Source organism: Myxine glutinosa, chromosome 3 (assembly GCF_964187855.1).
Source record: "Myxine glutinosa chromosome 3, kmMyxGlut1.1, whole genome shotgun sequence".
Lineage (NCBI taxonomy): Eukaryota > Metazoa > Chordata > Myxini > Myxiniformes > Myxinidae > Myxine > Myxine glutinosa.
Genome location: NC_136263.1, coordinates 34,850,089 through 34,869,003, shown reverse-complemented (window position 1 = coordinate 34,869,003; position 18,915 = coordinate 34,850,089). Strand labels below are relative to the sequence as shown.

General features: G+C 46.7%; 1 protein-coding gene across 3 annotated transcripts in view; it reads left to right on the top strand.

The window, feature by feature from the left end:
• The first annotated feature begins 173 nt into the window (after positions 1-173).
• Positions 174-18,915, top strand: part of GCN1 (GCN1 activator of EIF2AK4) — a 99,186-nt gene continuing 80,444 nt past the window's right edge. For 2 of the 3 annotated variants that reach the window (XM_068103293.2, XM_068103297.2), the window contains exons 1-14: positions 174-215; positions 4,642-4,744; positions 5,336-5,395; positions 5,580-5,643; positions 11,035-11,166; positions 11,375-11,471; positions 11,571-11,669; positions 11,756-11,950; positions 12,107-12,215; positions 13,098-13,172; positions 14,649-14,777; positions 16,692-16,742; positions 16,844-16,942; positions 17,650-17,826. In XM_068103293.2, the coding sequence (XP_067959394.2) occupies positions 189-215; positions 4,642-4,744; positions 5,336-5,395; positions 5,580-5,643; positions 11,035-11,166; positions 11,375-11,471; positions 11,571-11,669; positions 11,756-11,950; positions 12,107-12,215; positions 13,098-13,172; positions 14,649-14,777; positions 16,692-16,742; positions 16,844-16,942; positions 17,650-17,826 (1,417 nt within the window). In that variant the 5' untranslated portion in view covers positions 174-188. The remainder of the gene's footprint in view (positions 216-4,641; positions 4,745-5,335; positions 5,396-5,579; positions 5,644-11,034; positions 11,167-11,374; positions 11,472-11,570; positions 11,670-11,755; positions 11,951-12,106; positions 12,216-13,097; positions 13,173-14,648; positions 14,778-16,691; positions 16,743-16,843; positions 16,943-17,649; positions 17,827-18,915) is intronic. The other variant, XM_068103295.2, reaches the window with a different exon arrangement.

Here is an 18,915-nt window from a genome sequence, read left to right as displayed (position 1 = left end):
ATAACAAAGCGGAAGTTATAGTATTAAAATTATTCCAATAGTTCAAATTATTGTTTTCCACAATGACATATCGATATGTACATGTTATAAAGATTTTTATTCGACATCAATATTCTGTAAACGATTCGCAAAATAATATATTAAAGATCTATCGGAAATTGCTGTCTTGTCTTCCACGCCGGCGCAGCATGGCGGAGGTTGAGGCAAGATTTAACGTGTGTGACACATATGCTATGGATACTTCGAGAAAGCGTGTTGTGTATTCAGAGTGTGGCGAGGCGCCTCATGGGAGAGAATATAATCGTGGGAAGAGAGAAACATAGAAATGGTTGCGGGTTCACGTTATCTAATAGTAATATTGTATTTATTACACTTGTGTCTTTGTGGTTCCTTAGTTGTTAGCTATCCATATTGGAATGCAATGGCAACGTGGAAGCAAACGTAACTAACCTCGACTCAAGAGTGCTCTTGTGGACCAAAAGTACGATACTTTTACAGCTCGCAAGGCACTATTGCTGAGAGGGTGCCGCATCCTAGAGCACACCGTCCTGAACAGATGTCGCTCTTCTTTACCATATGCTTGTTCATGATACAATAGCTTTTGTTTTATGTTTAGGCGCGATGGTCGTCACAATAAAACGGAATTATAGATGAACTACAAAACGGTGCTTGTATCTAAATGAACAACATTCAAATGTGTGTGTGGCATCATTCCATGATTATCCCTTTGAATGTGAGAAGGATTGTGTTGTGTGGTGACCATTTGGTTGTTGCTCCATTCGTTTGTGTGGCTTCCATTCCCACAGCTGCTCACTCTTCCCAATCTGTGCTTGTAAAGTGTTCCAAACTCTTTAATGTATCTAAAAGAGCTGTTTTAGAGTTTGACGGCACCATCAGATTATACAGGTAAAGCTAAAGGGGCATAGAGTGTATGATGTTTCATATCGAGCTTGCACTTTGACGTTTTGCATCAATTTGTACAAATATGCAAAATGGAGGAGCGAGATTGGAAGGTTATTGTTGGTGTATTGGTGAAATTCCGGCTGAAATGGGCTGGACACTTGGTGTGGATGGGGGAAGAGAGAATGGAGATTGGTGTGCAGATGAGCTTCATGGGGAGATTGGTGAAATGCTGGCTGAGATGTGCTGGACACTTGGTGTGGATGGGGAAAGAGAGAATGGAGATTGGTGTGCAGATGAGCTTGATGGGGAGATTGGTGAAATGCTGGCTGAGATGTGCTGGACACTTGGTGTGGATGGGGAAAGAGAGAATGGAGATTGGTGTGCAGATGAGCTTGATGGGGAGATTGCTGAAATGCTGGCTGAGATGTGCTGGACACTTGGTGCGGATGGGGGAAGAGAGAATGGAGATTGGTGTGCAGATGAGCTTGATGGGGAGATTGGTGAAATGCTGGCTGAGATGTGCTGGACACTTGGTGCGGATGGGGGAAGAGAGAATGGAGATTGGTGTGCAGATGAGCTTGATGGGAAGATTGGTGAAATGCTGGCTGAGATGTGCTGGACACTTGGTGCGGATGGGGGAAGAGAGAATGGAGATTGGTGTGCAGATGAGCTTGATGGGGAGATTGGTGAAATGCTGGCTGAGATGTGCTGGACACTTGGTGCGGATGGGGGAAGAGAGAATGGAGATTGGTGTGCAGATGAGCTTGATGGGGAGATTGGTGAAATACTGGCTGAGATGTGCTGGACCCTTGGTGCGGATGGGGGAAGAGAGAATGGAGATTGGTGTGCAGATGAGCTTCATGGGGAGATTGGTGAAATGCTGGCTGAGATGTGCTGGACACTTGGTGCGGATGGGGGAAGAGAGAATGGAGATTGGTGTGCAGATGAGCTTCATGGGGAGATTGGTGAAATGCTGGCTGAGATGTGCTGGACACTTGGTGTGGATGGGGGAAGAGAGAATGGAGATTGGTGTGCAGATGAGCTTGATGGGGAGATTGGTGAAATGCTGGCTGAGATGTGCTGGACACTTGGTGCGGATGGGGGAAGAGAGAATGGAGATTGGTGTGCAGATGAGCTTGATGGGGAGATTGGTGAAATGCTGGCTGAGATGTGCTGGACACTTGGTGCGGATGGGGGACGAGAGAATGGAGATTGGTGTGCAGATGAGCTTGATGGGGAGATTGGTGAAATGCTGGCTGAGATGTGCTGGACACTTGGTGCGGATGGGGGAAGAGAGAATGGAGATTGGTGAAATACTGGCTGAGATGTGCTGGACACTTGGTGTGGATGGGGGAAGAGAGAATTGAGATTGGTGTGCAGATGAGCTTGATGGGGAGATTGGTGAAATGCTGGCTGAGATGTGCTGGACACTTGGTGCGGATGGGGAAAGAGAATGGAGATTGGTGTGCAGATGAGCTTGATGGGGAGATTGGTGAAATGCTGGCTGAGATGTGCTGGACACTTGGTGTGGATGGGGGAAGAGAGAATGGAGATTGGTGTGCAGATGAGCTTCATGGGGAGATTGGTGAAATGCTGGCTGAGATGTGCTGGACACTTTGTGTGGATGGGGGAAGAGAGAATGGAGATTGGTGTGCAGATGAGCTTGATGGGGAGATTGGTGAAATGCTGGCTGAGATGTGCTGGACACTTGGTGCGGATGGGGAAAGAGAGAATGGAGATTGGTGTGCAGATGAGCTTGATGGGGAGATTGGTGAAATGCTGGCTGAGATGTGCTGGACACTTGGTGCGGATGGGGAAAGAGAGAATGGAGATTGGTGTGCAGATGAGCTTGATGGGGAGATTGGTGAAATGCTGGCTGAGATGTGCTGGACACTTAGTGCGGATGGGGGAAGAGAGAATGGAGATTAGTGTGCAGATGAGCTTGATGGGGAGATTGGTGAAATGCTGGCTGAGATGTGCTGGACACTTGGTGCGGATGGGGGAAGAGAGAATGGAGATTGGTGTGCAGATGAGCTTGATGGGGGAGATTGGTGAAATGCTGGCTGAGATGTGCTGGACACTTGGTGCGGATGGGGGAAGAGAGAATGGGGATTGGTGTGCAGATGAGCTTGATGGGAAGATTGGTGAAATGCTGACTGAGATGTGCTGGACACTTGGTGCGGATGGGGGAAGAGAGATTGGTGTGCAGATGAGCTTGATGGGGAGATTGGTGAAATGCTGGCTGAGATGTGCTGGACACTTGGTGCGGATGGGGGAAGAGAGAATGGAGATTGGTGTGCAGATGAGCTTGATGGGGAGATTGGTGAAATGCTGGCTGAGATGTGCTGGACACTTAGTGCGGATGGGGGAAGAGAGAATGGAGATTGGTGTGCAGATGAGCTTGATGGGGAGATTGGTGGAAATGCTGGCTGAGATGTGCTGGACACTTAGTGCGGATGGGGGAAGAGAGAATGGAGATTGGTGTGCAGATGAGCTTGATGGGGAGATTGGTGAAATGCTGGCTGAGATGTGCTGGACACTTAGTGCGGATGGGGGAAGAGAGAATGGAGATTGGTGTGCAGATGAGCCTAGAGTTGGCTGAGGAAAGAGGGGAGTGGAGGAAGATCATGGTCAAGGCAGGACAAAAGCTTTGGTACCATTGGACCTCACCCCTTATGAAGGGAAAAGGAGGATCAGAACAAATGCTAACATGCTCAGCTTCCATTCAAATAATCTGCTCTTTAATTCTGTTTAGAGAAAGTACTTGCTCTTTGTAAGACTCGATTGGAAGCTTCTTTCATGATACTGGGATGTGCGGATAAAGGTAGAGAGTTTGAACCTGGTTTTATTGAATTAGGTATGCCACGATTAAAGTTTAATACAAATGTGAAATGTTGGTGTTGATGGGGAATGGGGAATGGGGAATGGGGAATGGGGAATGGGGGGAGGGGCGAGAGCGATTGGAAAGTTTTGATATAAGAAGTTGTGTGCAAGTTGAACAATGTTTTTTTGAGATTCATTCCTTAAAGCCTCCCCCCCCCCAAGGTGTTTTACCTAAAGAGTAGGCGAGTTATCGCTGGCTCCCTGAACAAATTCCAAAGTTCCTGCCACCTGGAACCTGGCAGCACAACCCTTGTCAGGAAGCCTCTCTGGCAGTACTCGCGATCTGTCAAGAGTACATTTGATTGATTAGTGCTTGTGTTTATTTAGATTAGGTATATAAACACTTGAAGACGAAGCAATCATTGTAACTTAGATTTTAGGGGGAGGCATTAAGTGTTTCGATTTGGTATCCGTGGTATCCGTTTTTGAAGAATTTTTTTCCCATTATTTGATTGTTCAATTTTCAATTATTTAAATTTTTCACATTTTCAATTGTTTATTTCTAATTAATTAATTAATTAATAATATTTCCAAATTTCCATTATTTAAATGTTTTTCAATTTTCAATTGTTTATTTTTATTGATTTATTTTCCATTTTAAATTTGCAATGAAATAATTTTTTCGATTTTCCATTACTTAAATATTTTTCAATATTCAGTTATTTCATTTTCCATATTTTTCCACAATTTTTTTCATGATACAGAATTTCAAGTTCTACCAATTGGCCTATTATTACAAGTTGGCTACACCGGCAACCATCAGTGATCAGCTGATCGTAGCCCTGCAGTTTATTTTTTATTTTAAACTCTTGGTCATCATGTAATAAATGCTTGTATGTTTGGTGTCGATGTCAGGGAGCCGAGCTGTTACGGCGGCTGGCGAATAATGTCACAACCTCGAGTATTACAGAGAGGGTATCGATCTTCCATGGGTCTGTCCCGGCACTATCCAACATCGGTACGTCGGACATTCACACACCACTGTTCCAATACTATTTTCCTCTGGGTTAATTTGCACATTTCTCTACTTGTTGAACACGCATCACACCTACGGCAGAGTGTACTATGTTTGTTAAAAAATGGCTTTAAAGCTGAACTAGCAAAATATTGTTAATCAGCAGCTTTGAGATTCTCTGCTTGTTTTCTTGTTGGTTCTTGACGTCCCTTGTAGATGAACAAATATTTCGTTCTTGACGTCCTTTGTAGATGAACAAATATCAAGAATACAGTATATATTACAAACACCACTGGGGGTGTAGAAATAATTAAATTAATGAACGGGATTATATAACTAATTAATTGACATATGTGGGAAAATTACCCGCCCAGACCAGGAATCGAACCCAGGTCCTCTGGTGAGAGGTGTGTTTGTGTGCGCGTGTGTGTACGCATGTGCCTTCCATCAGGACCCGAAACTGGATAACCTGTTTGCTGACAGTGGTTGTTGTGGATGTTAAATATCCCATGGTGTCTTTCTTAACACTAAGACGAGCTATCACCGACACCCTGAACAAATTTCTAATTCTTGCCACCTTCGGTCTAACGCCAGGCATGGACAGTCAGTTTGTGAAAGGCTTGGACCAAATACGTCCCCAGGCCACAAAACAAGGTGGGAATAATAATAGTTGTAGTAGTAGTAGTAGTAGTATTGCCAGTAGTATCAGTACCAGCTTTGGCAATAGAAAATCATCGTGTTTAGGTTCACAACCTCTTCATAATTATGATCCATCTGTCAATGTTCTCTTGTTATTATTTTTCTTCAACCACAATAAAAACGCAACGTTTTCCTGCAGCAATTTCTGAAAACGTGGTGAAAGTGGTTTGCAAGGTCCTGTGTTACACACCGTTTCGCTACAGGTCAGGAATCTTCCCTTTTCATTTGCAGCTATTTTCGAAACTTGCTTCTTCCTTCTTAGTTCGCTTTTCCCGGTGCATCGTCCACGACTACTGTGATGGTTTTACAAATGATCTGCTGTTTTGTTTGTTAGTTTTTATAACTTTGTCATGAGTTATTGGAAAACGTATCACTTTATAGCCTACACGCAAACATTTAAACGATTCAGAGTTTATACTAGAAAAGGATCCGTGCGTGTGTCCATGCGTGCAAGTTCCACTCATTGGTTGGCCATTTTGCCTGACTCCACCCACAATTTATGTTAGTCCGTGGGCTGAGTAGGGTTTACATGCACCCCCCCCCCCCCCCCACAACTTAACTTCCCGGGTATGTCCATGTACCCCCCACCCTAGGGGTTAGGAAAAACCATGTTAACAGAAAAAAACTCATTCCCTCGTAGTTTGACCTCTGGTGACCTCATTAGTGACCTCATTTGCATATAACATATCATTGTAAAGAGTGTCCCAGGACAAACATTTTGAGGGGTCATATGCAACCATAGGATGACTAGGTAAAAAGTTATGGCCATTTGAATTTCGCCTACCCCTAATTTTTGGAAATCACTGACACATGGGGGGGGGGGGGGGGGTAACATCAAAATATGCGTGGGAGGTACCTTGGGAATGAGTTTTTTTTTCTGTTAACATGGTTTTTCCTAACCCCTAGGGTGGGGGGTACATGGACATACCCGGGAAGTTAAGTTGTGGGGGGGGGGGGGGGGGGGTGCATGTAAACCCTACTCAGCCCACGGACTATGTACTAAGGCCACCAATTTAGGAACCCTTTATAATTACCCTTTGGAACCCTTTATTGCCTTTTCTCTCGAGCAGCGCTTTCATTACGGATGTTATGCAGGTTTGCTATTATTTCCGACTATTTTCTGAAGTTGTGAGTTGAACAGGCGATGGGACGGGTTGATGTGAAGTTGGGGATAGCATGATAGGGGAGCAGAAAACGTGATATATTCCGCTGTTTTGACATACTAATGCTCATTTGCTTTTATGAGCGGGAGGAGGAAGGTGAGAGTAAAGTTGGGACAACCTTGGAAGGGGGAGGGAGGGTTGAGGTTGAGGAGTTAAGACCGATGATGTCGATTATGGGAATCCCATCGACAAAACAAGATGCACCAGGCGGACTGCCTCTTCGAGGAAAAATGGCGGATCGGCCTGTAATGGAGGCGCTTGCTTTCCCGCCAACAATAGTTCACGCTCGGTACCAAAACCTGAGACGCAGGTTTCATTGCAATCACAATATGGGACGATACAACGACAATAACAGCATGCATTTTAAGGCCATTTTCCCTGCTGGAGCGGGGGTTAGCCTTGCGGTCCCCATGACAATCTTCTCCATTTTGCCCTATTTTCTGCATCTCCCCTTGTTAACCCCCTTGCTCGCATTTCTTCTTCCACCATCTTTAGCCAAGTCTTTCTCGGTCTTCCCTGTCCTCTACTTCCTTCTACATTCATTTCCATCACTCTTCTCAACCAGTCACTTTCATCCTTCCTCAACACATGACCAAACCATCTCAACCTGTTTCTCTTCACAGCATCCATCACAGCCTCTATTCCCATCATCTTTCGCAATTCATCATTTGTCTTCCTCTCTCTCAACGATACTCCACACATACACCGAACCATTCGCATTTCCACCCTTTCCAGCCTTCGTTGCTGCTCCATGTTCATTACTCATGTCTCACTGTCAATCACAATATGGGACGATGTAGCGGGCAATCCCTTTCACGGGAAGCCTCAATTCATTCGCAACCAATATCGAGGAAGTCTGCTCGCAGCCTCGATGCGACTCCCGGCTGTCTCCTTCCCCCGCCGATTTTTCTCCTGCCTCCTCTTCCGGTTTCTTTGCGTTTTTCTTTTTCCTCCACAAACATTTCTTTTTACCTTTTACTAAAGTCAACTCAATGTCACACAGAAATCTTAACAACAATATTACCTGAAACTAAAAATCCTACAAGTATATAATAACAACAAAGGTGGAAGTGACGAATCCGTAACAATTGACAGAAGAACCATCGGCAGAATAAATAAATAGCACCGCAATGCGGGCATAACCCCTCAGCCCATGCATGCTGGAAACCAATTTGAAGATGGCTGCCGTGGCGGCCATATTGAAAATCGCAGCGTGCCCATTTTCGAAAGGAACCTTCCTCTACTCAACCCCAACACACACTGCAAAAATGGATTTAACCGGACAAGCCGTTCTGCTTGAAATTGACGGAAACCAATTTCAAGATGGCTGCCGTAGCGGCCATATTGAAAATCGCAGCGCGCCCTTGAACCTTCCTCTAATCAACCCGAACACACACTGCAAAAATGGATTTAATCGGACAAGCCGTGCATCTCGAAATTGACGGAAACCAATTTCAAGATGGCTGCCGTGGCGGCCATATTGAAAATCGCAGCCTGCCCATTTTCGAAAGGCACCTTCCTCTACTCAACCCCAACACACACTGCAAACGTGTATTTAATCGGACAAGCCGTTCTGCTCGAAATTGACGGAAACCAATTTCAAGATGGCGCCCGTGGCGGCCATATTGAAAATCGCAGCGGGCCCCTTCCTCTACTCAACCCCAACACACACTGCAAAAATGGATTTAATCGGACAAGCCGTTCTTGAAATTGAGGGAAACCAAAAGTTGACGGACGCCCGTGACGACAATACCCCTTAGCCCAATTTGGGCTGAGGGGTGACGAGCAGTTTGATGAAACCGGCAGCATTCTTCCAAAACAGTCACCAGGTAGGCCTCGCACTGTTCGAACTTAGGAAAGCAGAGCGGTCATTCAACAACTCGACAGGAACACACCATTATCAACTCGTCGTTTATCAAACGTCACCAACATAAGCCGATAAATCGATTCGAAGAATACTCAAAGACCTTAATGCGAAACCATACATACCCAGATTAATTCACCAACTATCTGAGGATGTTTTGACAGGTGCATTGAGGCATGTGAGATATTGCTTGGGTTAATGGATATGGACAATGATTTGCAGAACAGGATATTGTGGTCAGTTGAATCCAAGTTTACTTTATCTGGTTCTGTGAATCGTCATAACAGCGTGTTATGGGCAGTAGACAAACCACGATTTACTGTTGAGCACAACGGCCAGTATCAAGCTGGGATGTCAGTCTGGGCAGGAATTTCTTCTGGAGGCCTTGAGGGACCAATATTTTTCGAAGAAAATGTGAATGCTGCAAATTACCTTTATGTTTGAGCAGCATGTATTACCACTCAATGATGGCCAAATGTGGTTCATGCATGATGCTCATTATGCTGCCAGTGTACACTAGGCCCTTGATTTGAACTTTACAAACAAATGGATTGGCCGTCGTGGTCCGGTTGAATGGCTGCCGCTGTCTTGCGATATAACACCTTGTGATTTTTTTTCCTTTGCGGGTTTCCCTCAAACACAAAGTGTATGTGAGGAATCCTATGACCCTTGGAGACTTGAAACAATTCATCCGTAATGAGACTGCTGCCTTAACGGCTGAAACATGCAGAACCGTGTGTCAGAGTGTTTTGTCACAGTTACAGCTGTGTATAGACAATGAAGGAAAGCAGTTTGAACATTTGAACTGATCTGTTTCATGTATATTAGACTGATTAGACTGTTTAACGAGTAATAATGTTTTGTTTTGCACCAATGAACAATAATAAACTTAGTTGTTTGTTCCAGGTATCGTTCTTCAAAATGTGCCCAGGGTTTCTGGACCCCCCTATTTTTTGTTCATGACCATGGGATATTTGCTTGCCTGAAGTATATTTTTGGAAATATTAGATTCCCATAGCTTGGCAGTGGTTACTTGATCTTGAATCAAGCCCAAAATAGTCCTGCGACTGTAACATCGTTTCCTTCTGCTGCATTTAACATCGCATTGCTCTGATAATTATTTTGCATTTTTTCTTTAGATTTCATTTTCTATTTATTCGGTTGAGGCCTTACGTAGCGAGATCAAGGTCATTTATTCCTGTTCCGCGAAACACCCTGCAACCCATGCCTGTATAAAACGTTTTTTTTTTTTGGAACGCCGGCTGCATTTTCCAATCAACCACCATGTAATTTTGTTCAAAATTTCTCCATGGGTAGGCACTTTTATGTTGAAAGTTTTGTGTTGATCGCTAAAGTGGTTGCGGAGAAAACAAATTTACAGACAAATAAAAAGTGAAAAGTGAGGGCGGAAGTAAAAAAAAAAATTGAGTGTCTCGGTCGACGTTCGACAACATGGTCGAGGATGGTTGTGGTTTCCTATTATGAGTTAATAAATTCATGACAATAAAGTTGAGCATGAACTTTGAAATCACGTTTTCATTCTAATTAGTCCGACTGAGCCTGACGTGCAACGCGGTCTGCATATGCTGAATTGTATGCCGCAGCCAATTATCTCTCGGCAAGTTTTTCTTGATCACCAATGAGGAACCACAACAGCCAGAATTAACCTCTGAGACCAGTATATTTAATAATGGAACAATGGTCACGGGGAAGGGAGCACAAGGAAGGCAAACAAGCATGTAATAAATAAACTCCGTACCCTTTGCTGATCATATACACCCACGGAGCAAACGTCGAAGGGGAGCCTTACTTATCTAAGCTTTAGGGCCCAGACAGACACGTCACTTGAGATAGACAAAGCAGGAAGGACAAGACAGAAGAGTTTTTGGGATAAACCCGACTGCCTGCAGGATGAGTTCTGAGGAGACCCGACAGCTCGGGCCGGTAAACGTCTCGTGCCTCCTAAGAGGAGTAAGAAGGCCGAGGCGCAAGCCTTTGCGTGGCGTTGCTCAGGTGTTTGGGCGAGCAATCTCGGCACACCCCTCTGCTTGTGGTTTAGCGTATTATTCTACAACTTCCATTGTTACGCTGCCTTTTATGGCTGCAGGCAACAATGACATGCCACATCGCTCCCTTCACTCACCATAGAGCCGTGAGCCTGTTCGTGTGTGGGGCCAACCCTTCCCGGCCTCACCGGACAGGGCTGCTTGTGGTCAACGTGGCAGCCATGACTTTTCCCGCTCATCTGGTGCCTCAGGGCCTGAGGAACGCTTAAAATAACATAAATGACAGCTTACAGAGAGTATAACAGTAAAAATGGAGTCAAAAGGGTGGGTAATGTTAGATGCAGACATTGGGATGGGTGGACATCATCTAATGAGATATCTAAGTGATGCATATCTAATAACATGACTAATTGCTTCACGCTTCTCTAAACATTAGTTTTAAGGAAATAACTGCTATATACTAAGCATTATGAGCCCCGAGGAGCCATTTCCACAACAATATGTTTTATTCTTCCTTTATGGGCATCCATATTCCTTGTACATGTCATTTGCATCCTTCAGAGATTCTACTTCTCGACGAGCTGTCCTCGAAGTTGTCCGGATCCTTGCAAAGACTCAACCGGAGGCAACTGTACGCTGCTTGCTTTCATTGGTGTCTTTTCCTGGTCTTCTTACGTCTTCGGGATCTCCAAGGTTCGCTGGGCTTGTTAATCTTCACGGTGTCTCTGACACATCTTGCTAATGTCTGTACGCATGCTTCCGTCTCAAATTAGGGTCTTTGCTTAGCGTGTGATGTTTTCGACCTTTGGGAGTTTTGCCAACTTGACTTTGGCATCATTGGAAGTTGCAGCCTATGCACATTGCATTACTCACAGGCATATGTGCTCGTGTCTCATTGCAGTAAGAGCAGTGCATCAGGTGCAGCATTCGTGCTCAATTGGACGTGCATTCTTGCTCCAGCCTTCGTCGGTCAAGATAAAGACTTGTGGACGAGGCTGGTACTCATGGTCTTTTTTTCCAGTCCTCTAGCCTGAATGTTAACAAAAAGTGAGTACATTGCAAATTATTCAGCCATTGGTGTGTTGGTATTCTGGTAGGTTGACTTCCAGGCTGACTTGTTCAGTGAAACTCAAGGAAGCCCCAAACGCAGTGTCCGGCAGGCAGCCACCAAGAGTCTAAAGAAACTTTGGGATGAGGTACTGCTTTTGAAGTGACTCGTTGCTCATTGAGCGAGTACATACATATTACGTACCGTTATACATAATCCTGCCTGTGTACACAGCATCCTCATCTGGAAGAGCAAATGTTGGAGACTATTCTTCAACGGGACAGAGGCCCATCTTCCGTGGTTATGGCTGCTGCTCTGGCTCGGCACATGGATCCAAATAAGTTGCAAAATGGGGTGGTCACGCAGCTGGCCCACTTGTATGTTCGCAACATCCTCCAGACCAGGACCAAGCCACCAGAATATTTGCTGGTATGCTGGCTTTCTCAACACTGTTTCTACAATACCTCTCTACCTCGTAATTTATCATATTCCTTATGGACTTCTCTTCACCTATCTTTTCCTTTCATGCATGGAAAATATTGATCCATTTTGTCTTTAAAAAAAAACATCATTCCTTTTTTTCAGGTCCATTTCTCTCCCCTATTGAAGCTTTTGTCTCATAAAGAGTTCAACTCTCTTCTGCTTCCAGCTCTGCTCAAAGCACTTCTTCGCAGTCCAGAACTCTCTTTAAAAGGTTTGTACCATGCTGCCTCATGCCACATTTGGGCGGACCTCGCAACACTGTGGGGTGGGCCTTGCCTGTGTGGTGGGGCGGTCCTCGCACCACTGGGGTGGGCCTCACGCCACGGTTGGGCGGGCCTTGCACCGCAGTGGGGAGGGGGGTAGGGGGTGGCAGGCCTCGCGCCGCGGGGTTGTGGGCTTTGTGCTGCGGGGGATGGGGATGGGCCTTGCGCCGTGTTTGGGACGGATTTTATGCCACGGGGTTGCAGGCCTTGCGCTGCACGGGACGGGCCTTGCGCTGCACGGGACGGGCCTTGCGCTGCGGGGGACGGGCCTTGCGCTGCGGGGGACGGGCCTCGCGCTGCAGTGGGGGTGGGGGGCTGGTGCCACATTGGGGGGCCTCGTGCCGCAGTGGGGGGGCTCACACCACCGCAGTGGGGGGGGGGGGCTCACACCGCAGTGGGGGGCTCACACCACAGTGGGTGGGGGGGCTCATGCCGCAGTGGGGGTGCCTCACGCCCCAGTGGGGGGGCCTCTCGCCGCAGTGGGGGCCGCACACCGCAGGGGGGGCTCGTGCCGCAGTGGGGGGCCTCGCGCCACAGTGGGGGGGCCTCGCGCCGCAGTGGGGGGCCTCGCGCCACAGTGGGGGGCCTCGCGCCGCAGTGGGGGGCCTCGCGCTGCAGTGGGGGGCCTCGCGCCGCAGTGGGGGGGAGGGTGGGCAGGCCTCACTCCGTAGTGGACGGATTTCACGCAGCGGGGTGGTGGGCTTCGTGCCGTGGGGGACGGGCCTCTCGCTGCGGTGGGGTGCAGTTGCTTGGTCCTCGCCCCATGGTTGGGTGGGCTTCTCACCATGGTGATGCATGTACCCTCTAATGTTTTTTTGTTTTTTTCACAGCTGTGGACATCCTTTTTGCTTCTGTCAGTCTGGACTTAAGCCAGTATGCTCTGGACATCAGCAAGTCTTTAAGAGGTTATTATTTTTCTCTTTCCCATCATGATTGTTGTCTCGTTTTTTTTAATTATGGTGATTTTATTGAAAACAATTTTTTTTTTTTTTAAATCTGCAGACCAAACGTAATTATTAGATAGAAAAGTACTTTCACCACTTCCTCTCCTGTATCATACTGCTTTCTCATAAAAAATATCGGCCAATATGGAAGCCTCGTATTTTAACTTATCACATTTTATACAAAAAAATTGAATTTCTTTGTTGAAATGTTTTTTCTGCAGTGAATATTCAGTGTTGTTTTCAGATGAACAGTCTTCACGATGAACATCTCAAAAATAATACCAGAGAAAAAGAGTATTATGTATGTGAGAATTATAGTATAATTGCTGTAATTTTGCACATATTATTTCTATGTTCTGCCGACTCCTCTCCAGCCTTGCACCCCCTGCTCTGTCTGTGCTTTGTCCCCCAAATACAGTGTGGCCCCGTTATAACGCGATCATTGAGGTCCATAAAATGTCATCGTGAAAAAAGTGGGGTCGCGCTAAATCCGGGTTCAAGAAAATCAGCGTTCAAACTGACCCAATGTTACCCTAATATCCTAAAACATCCTAAAACAACAAATAAAACATTCAAGAATATTAGCAATCATCATTTACAGTTTATTTCTTAAAAAAGTGATCGAGTGTTCCTTGCTTGAACGTAGCATGTCGCTGGCTGCGAGCGAAATCTAGAATGCTTCTGAGTAGGAGGATTTTCATGTGGTCCACCTCCTGGGTCTCCAGCCAATTGAACACCTCGAGGTGTTCAATGGCTTCAGACACTTTTGGGGGGTAGGGGCTCTTCATTATCATCTTCTTGTGGCTCGAGAACCGGTACACTTGCCTCCGCCGGTGCTATAGTTACGTTGCGGACGATCTCGGCGTCCGTCAGGTGCTCATGTGTTGGGCATTCGTCGTCGGCAGAGTGCCACTGGTGTAGCTCTTCTTTGCTCCATTCAGACGTTGGAAAGCCTTCTGAGCAAGCTTGAACAAACCACTCGTACAGGGAGTCATCGAGGCTGACATCTTTGGCTGTCTTCAGGCGTTTAGCTTTTAGTCCTGCTTCTTCTTCAACTTTGCAAAGTGACACACGTAACTTTTCTTCTCGAGATTTCCAGCCACGAAGTGTTTCATTCCGGTAGGTATCCCGAGGTCTCGTGCAACTTGAGCTTGACTTTTCGTCTTGAACGCGTCAAGTGCGTGAAGCTTATCTTTCACCGAAAAATATTTTCTTTTTCTTGCAGTTTGTTCCATTTCCGTAAGAAGTTCCGGAAAAAAAAAAAAAAAAGGTCCAATGACTCATCGCGTTATATCCGAATTCGCGTAAAATCGGGATTTCACTGTATTCCTGCAGGATGCGCAAGACTCAATCTAACCATTTAGGAACACGTGTTGGAGGTGATGGTGTAATCCAGTTTCTCACAGTTCCTTGTGTTCTTTTTGTTATTTTCTGCAGTCCAGTTGTTGTCCAACAGTTCAGAGCTGGCAGAGGGTGCTGTGGCTGCGCTGTCATCTCTCGCCAGACAGTGCAGCAATGGAGACATGCTGGACAAAGTGGTTAAACATCACTTCAATGTTTTAACAGGTTATCATTCTGTTACTCATCTTTGTTCTGAATGGGTGTTTGTTTTTTGAAACTTCAGCCTAAATCAGTGTTGTACCAATGCTGTCGTGGTGGCATTTGAGAATGAAATATTTCTGCCGCTAGCAATCCTTTCAGATTGGAATCCAAAATTCAACCAGTAAGTACTCTGTGCGTATGCTGATCATCTTTACCCAAGGAAAGGGTACTCAAAGAACAAAAATAAGCAAAGCTTGTACTTTTTTGAATTTTAAGGGAAATTATTGCATACTTGCAAATGTACTCGTCCGCAGTGATGGGAAAAGTTTAAGTTCTCTCATTTTAAATTATTTCATGGACTTTAAGAAGGTGAATTGTGTTGCACTCAATAAATCCGGCCTTTTCCATTTCAGACAAATTGGTAGTCCTGTTTGCCAAGAATTGCTATATTGGTCACTTTGGTCTCGATTTATGGCCTCAAAACGGCTTCAGAGGCTGGGGCCACATAGCCCGTGTTAATTCCCAAACAAAGGGGATGGAGAGGAAGGACAGGAGGAGGACAGAGGAGGAGGGATAAAGGAGGGAGGGTATGAGGTGGGAAAGAGCTGATGGAAGGTGGTGGGGAGGTGGAGCTTGGTGGTGATAGGGAGATGGTGGTGATGGTGGATGTGGTGATTGTGGATATGGTGGATGACTGGATGTGGTGATGGTGGATGTGGTGATGGTGGATGTGGTGATGGTGGATGTGGTGGATGTGGTAATGGTGGATGTGGTAATGGTGGATGTGGTAATGGTGGATGTGGTCATGGTGGATGTGGTCATGGTGGATGTGGTCATGGTGGATGTGGTCATGGTGGATGTGGTAATGGTGGATGTGGTAATGGTGGATGTGGTGATGGTGGGGAATTGGAGTGTGCTGATGGTGGGGAGGTGGAGCATAGTTATTGTGGGGGAGGTGGAACATAGTTATGGTGGGGGGGGGTGGAGCATAGTTATGGTGGGGAGGTGAAGCATAGTTATGGTGGGGAGGTGGAGCACAGTTATGGTGGGGAGGTGCAGCGTGGTGATGTTGTGGAGGTGGTGGTTGTGTGGAGGTGGAGCATGGTGGTGATGGTGTTGAGGTGGTGGTGATGATGGTGTTGGGGAGGTGGAGCATGGTGGTGTTGGGGAGGTGGAGCATGGTGGTGTTTGGGAGGTGGAGCGTGGTGGTGATGGTGCGGAGGTAGAGCATGGTGGTGGTGGGAAGGTGTAGGGTGGTGATGGGGATGTACAAGGTAGTGGTGGTGCGGAGGTGTAGATTGGAGTTGGTAGGGAGGTGCAGGGGGTGGGCCTGGGAAGGATGCTGGTGGTGGTCAGGAGATGTTTGGGTGGGTGGAAGGAGGGTGGTGGTGGAGGAAATGGGATTATCAGAATAACTGGAAAAATATCAGAAAACATTAATCTTGCTCTTTGCCAGTGTTATTCAAAATTATGGGAAATAGTTTTCTCAAAATAAAGTTATTGGTTTTCATGGGTGCTGGGATCTTAGCAACTTTCTAAATTGAACTTAGGTACATTGAACTTAGGTTTGTCCCTGGATCATAATAGTGTGGCTGGCTTTTCTCTCTGGTCTCCATGAAAGCGCTGATATATTTTAGAGGACATCTTGAAGATAATGAGGTCTGAAGGCCTACCTTAAAAGGCTAATCCATCATTGAATCTGAACTTGTTCTGAAGGAGGAGTGGTATAATCTGATGCCAACTACCTACATTTTGGAGTGTTAATGACAGTGATTGTGTTATGAATGGCATAATTGGTTGTGAATTTATAATCCTGCATAGTTTAACGTCCCTAATACTTTTGGTAAGACGGTGAAGATGTTCAGCTTTTATAGTCATCGACATTCCTGGATTCACACTGTGCAATGACCATTTAAAACGTGTTCCTTGTTGCGTTAGGATCAGAGGAAAAGCTGAAAATGGCAACTCAGAAGATTAATATTTTATCAGGTAAGGGGTGTGGTTGCCTTGCCTGGTCTGCTCGCCACGTGCATGCCCGCGACCCTGCGGAGTGCTCAGGACAGTCTAATTGCCATTGATGTTGTGTGCAGGATTGTCCAGCCTGAGCCATCATGCTGTCACAGGAACGGCCAGCCAAACACTGCAGAACAACGTCATTAACATACTGCTCTCGTATATCCAGCAAGAAGGTAGCTCAAAACGATTTTGAGACATAAACGCCATCTCATAGTATGACTGGCAAGATGGCCTAGACCTAGAAGTGCACAAACGTCTCTGAGCCGTCCAGCCTGGGTTTGATTCTCGGCCTATACTATAAACTGTCAGCCTGGTGTCTCCTTGGCAGTGGTGACGCACTCTTAACAGCCATCATTGTGTGTGCCCCCCACTGCGGCACGAGCCCCCCCCTGCGGTGTGCGGCCCCCACTGCGGCGAGAGGCCCCCCCACTGCGGCACGAGGCCCCCCCAATGTGGCACCAGCCCCCCACCCCCACTGCAGCGCGAGGCCCGTCCCCCGCAGCGCAAGGCCCGTCCCCCGCAGCGCAAGGCCCGTCCCGTGCAGCGCAAGGCCTGCAACCCCGTGGCGTAAAATCCGATGGACGTTAAACGGGCATCCCATCTACCAGCGTTAGTTAAAGGCATCACCATGCCCTTGGTGAAGAGAATGCTAGCTGTCGCCGCCACCCTGGTCAAATTCCAAATTCCTTCGCAAACCTACATGGGGCACTGCATCAGCGCTCGCAGAAATGATGCAAACCAGCAGCCATAGGTTGCACACAAAATGAATTAATCTCAAAGTATTTGTTTGAATGACATCTGTTTCTGTTGCCGAAAGGCCAGTAATTTCTGGGGAGTTTTTGTTTATACCGCTTTTACGAATACAATTTTGTTTCCTTAGCTTACAGTGCCACTCAAACTCACGCAGTTGGTACCTTATCTGCCTGGTGCTCACGTGGACCAGCGGTACGGCCAAGCGAAGGGCTTCTATTTTGGGCATCCAAAGCGCTGGCACCCAAGGGCGCAGGACCACTCACCCAGTTGGCCTGCTTGCAGTGCCTTGGATTATCTTGGCGTGGTGAGCCACTCTTAGCGTGACGACGAAGAGTTTGCAAAACGCATCTAGATAAGTACTTCGGCATTGTCTGTCACAATTGCTATCTCCTTTCTCATTGTTGCATCATCACCATCCTTTTCGGCATAATTAACAGTCTTACAATTCTGCTCACGGCGTCCATGTTCGGTCCAGTTGAAAGTAGACTTTTGGCAAATGTTCATGATGCTGGATGACCACGGAGCATTCTGGTGAGCAGTGCGTCATGCCTAACTGTTGAGGGATTTTTATTTTTTTTGTATACAAGATCGAGGCTGGTGAAACAGCTAACATTAATCACACAAAAATCAAACAGACTCATAAAACATATAATAAGGGGAGCGGGAGACAAGATGGAGGGAGATGGGGAAGCACACAAACGCAACATTTTAGAGCAGGGACATCGGGAGATCTGTGGGAGGGAGAGGGCTTGTGGGGGGAGGAGGCGTGCGAAGGGGGTGGAGGGTGGGAGAAATATAAAACACAAGGAGACTGCAAGGACTTCCAGGAAATGAGTTGGTATTTCAAAAAAGTGGATCTGGGGTGAATTAGCGGGGGTAGAAAAGATCAAGGTTTTGGATGGGGAAGATAAGGTATGGTGGTGAACAGCTGTTTTAAGGACCTGGAGGGAGGAGTGGGATTGAAGAGAGTGAGGGAGTTTGTTCCAGAGGCGGGAGAAAAGAGGAATGAAGGAGTGAAGGTGAGCAAAGAGTCTTTATTTTGGCAGTTAACCATAAGAGGGTTGCTGGCAGATCTTGTGTGACCTGTAGGGATATTTGGGGGACAGAGCCCCCCAAATGGGGGTGGGGCGGGAGCAAGGCCGGAGAGGAGTCGGTAGAAGACAGAAAGACCACCAACCTGCCTGCGGTGAGTGAGTGAAAGGCCCTCGGAGGTAGCTTCATCGCGGGAGATTCCAATGATTCTGAACGCTTTGGTTTCAACAGCGTGAAGACGAGCTAGGTGTGAGGCAGGAGCACCGGCCCAGAGGGGAGAACAGTATTTCATTGAGCTGCGGATGAAAGTCTTGTATGTGGTGAGGAGCTCAGGTGTGCCAAGGAAGGACTTCGCACGACG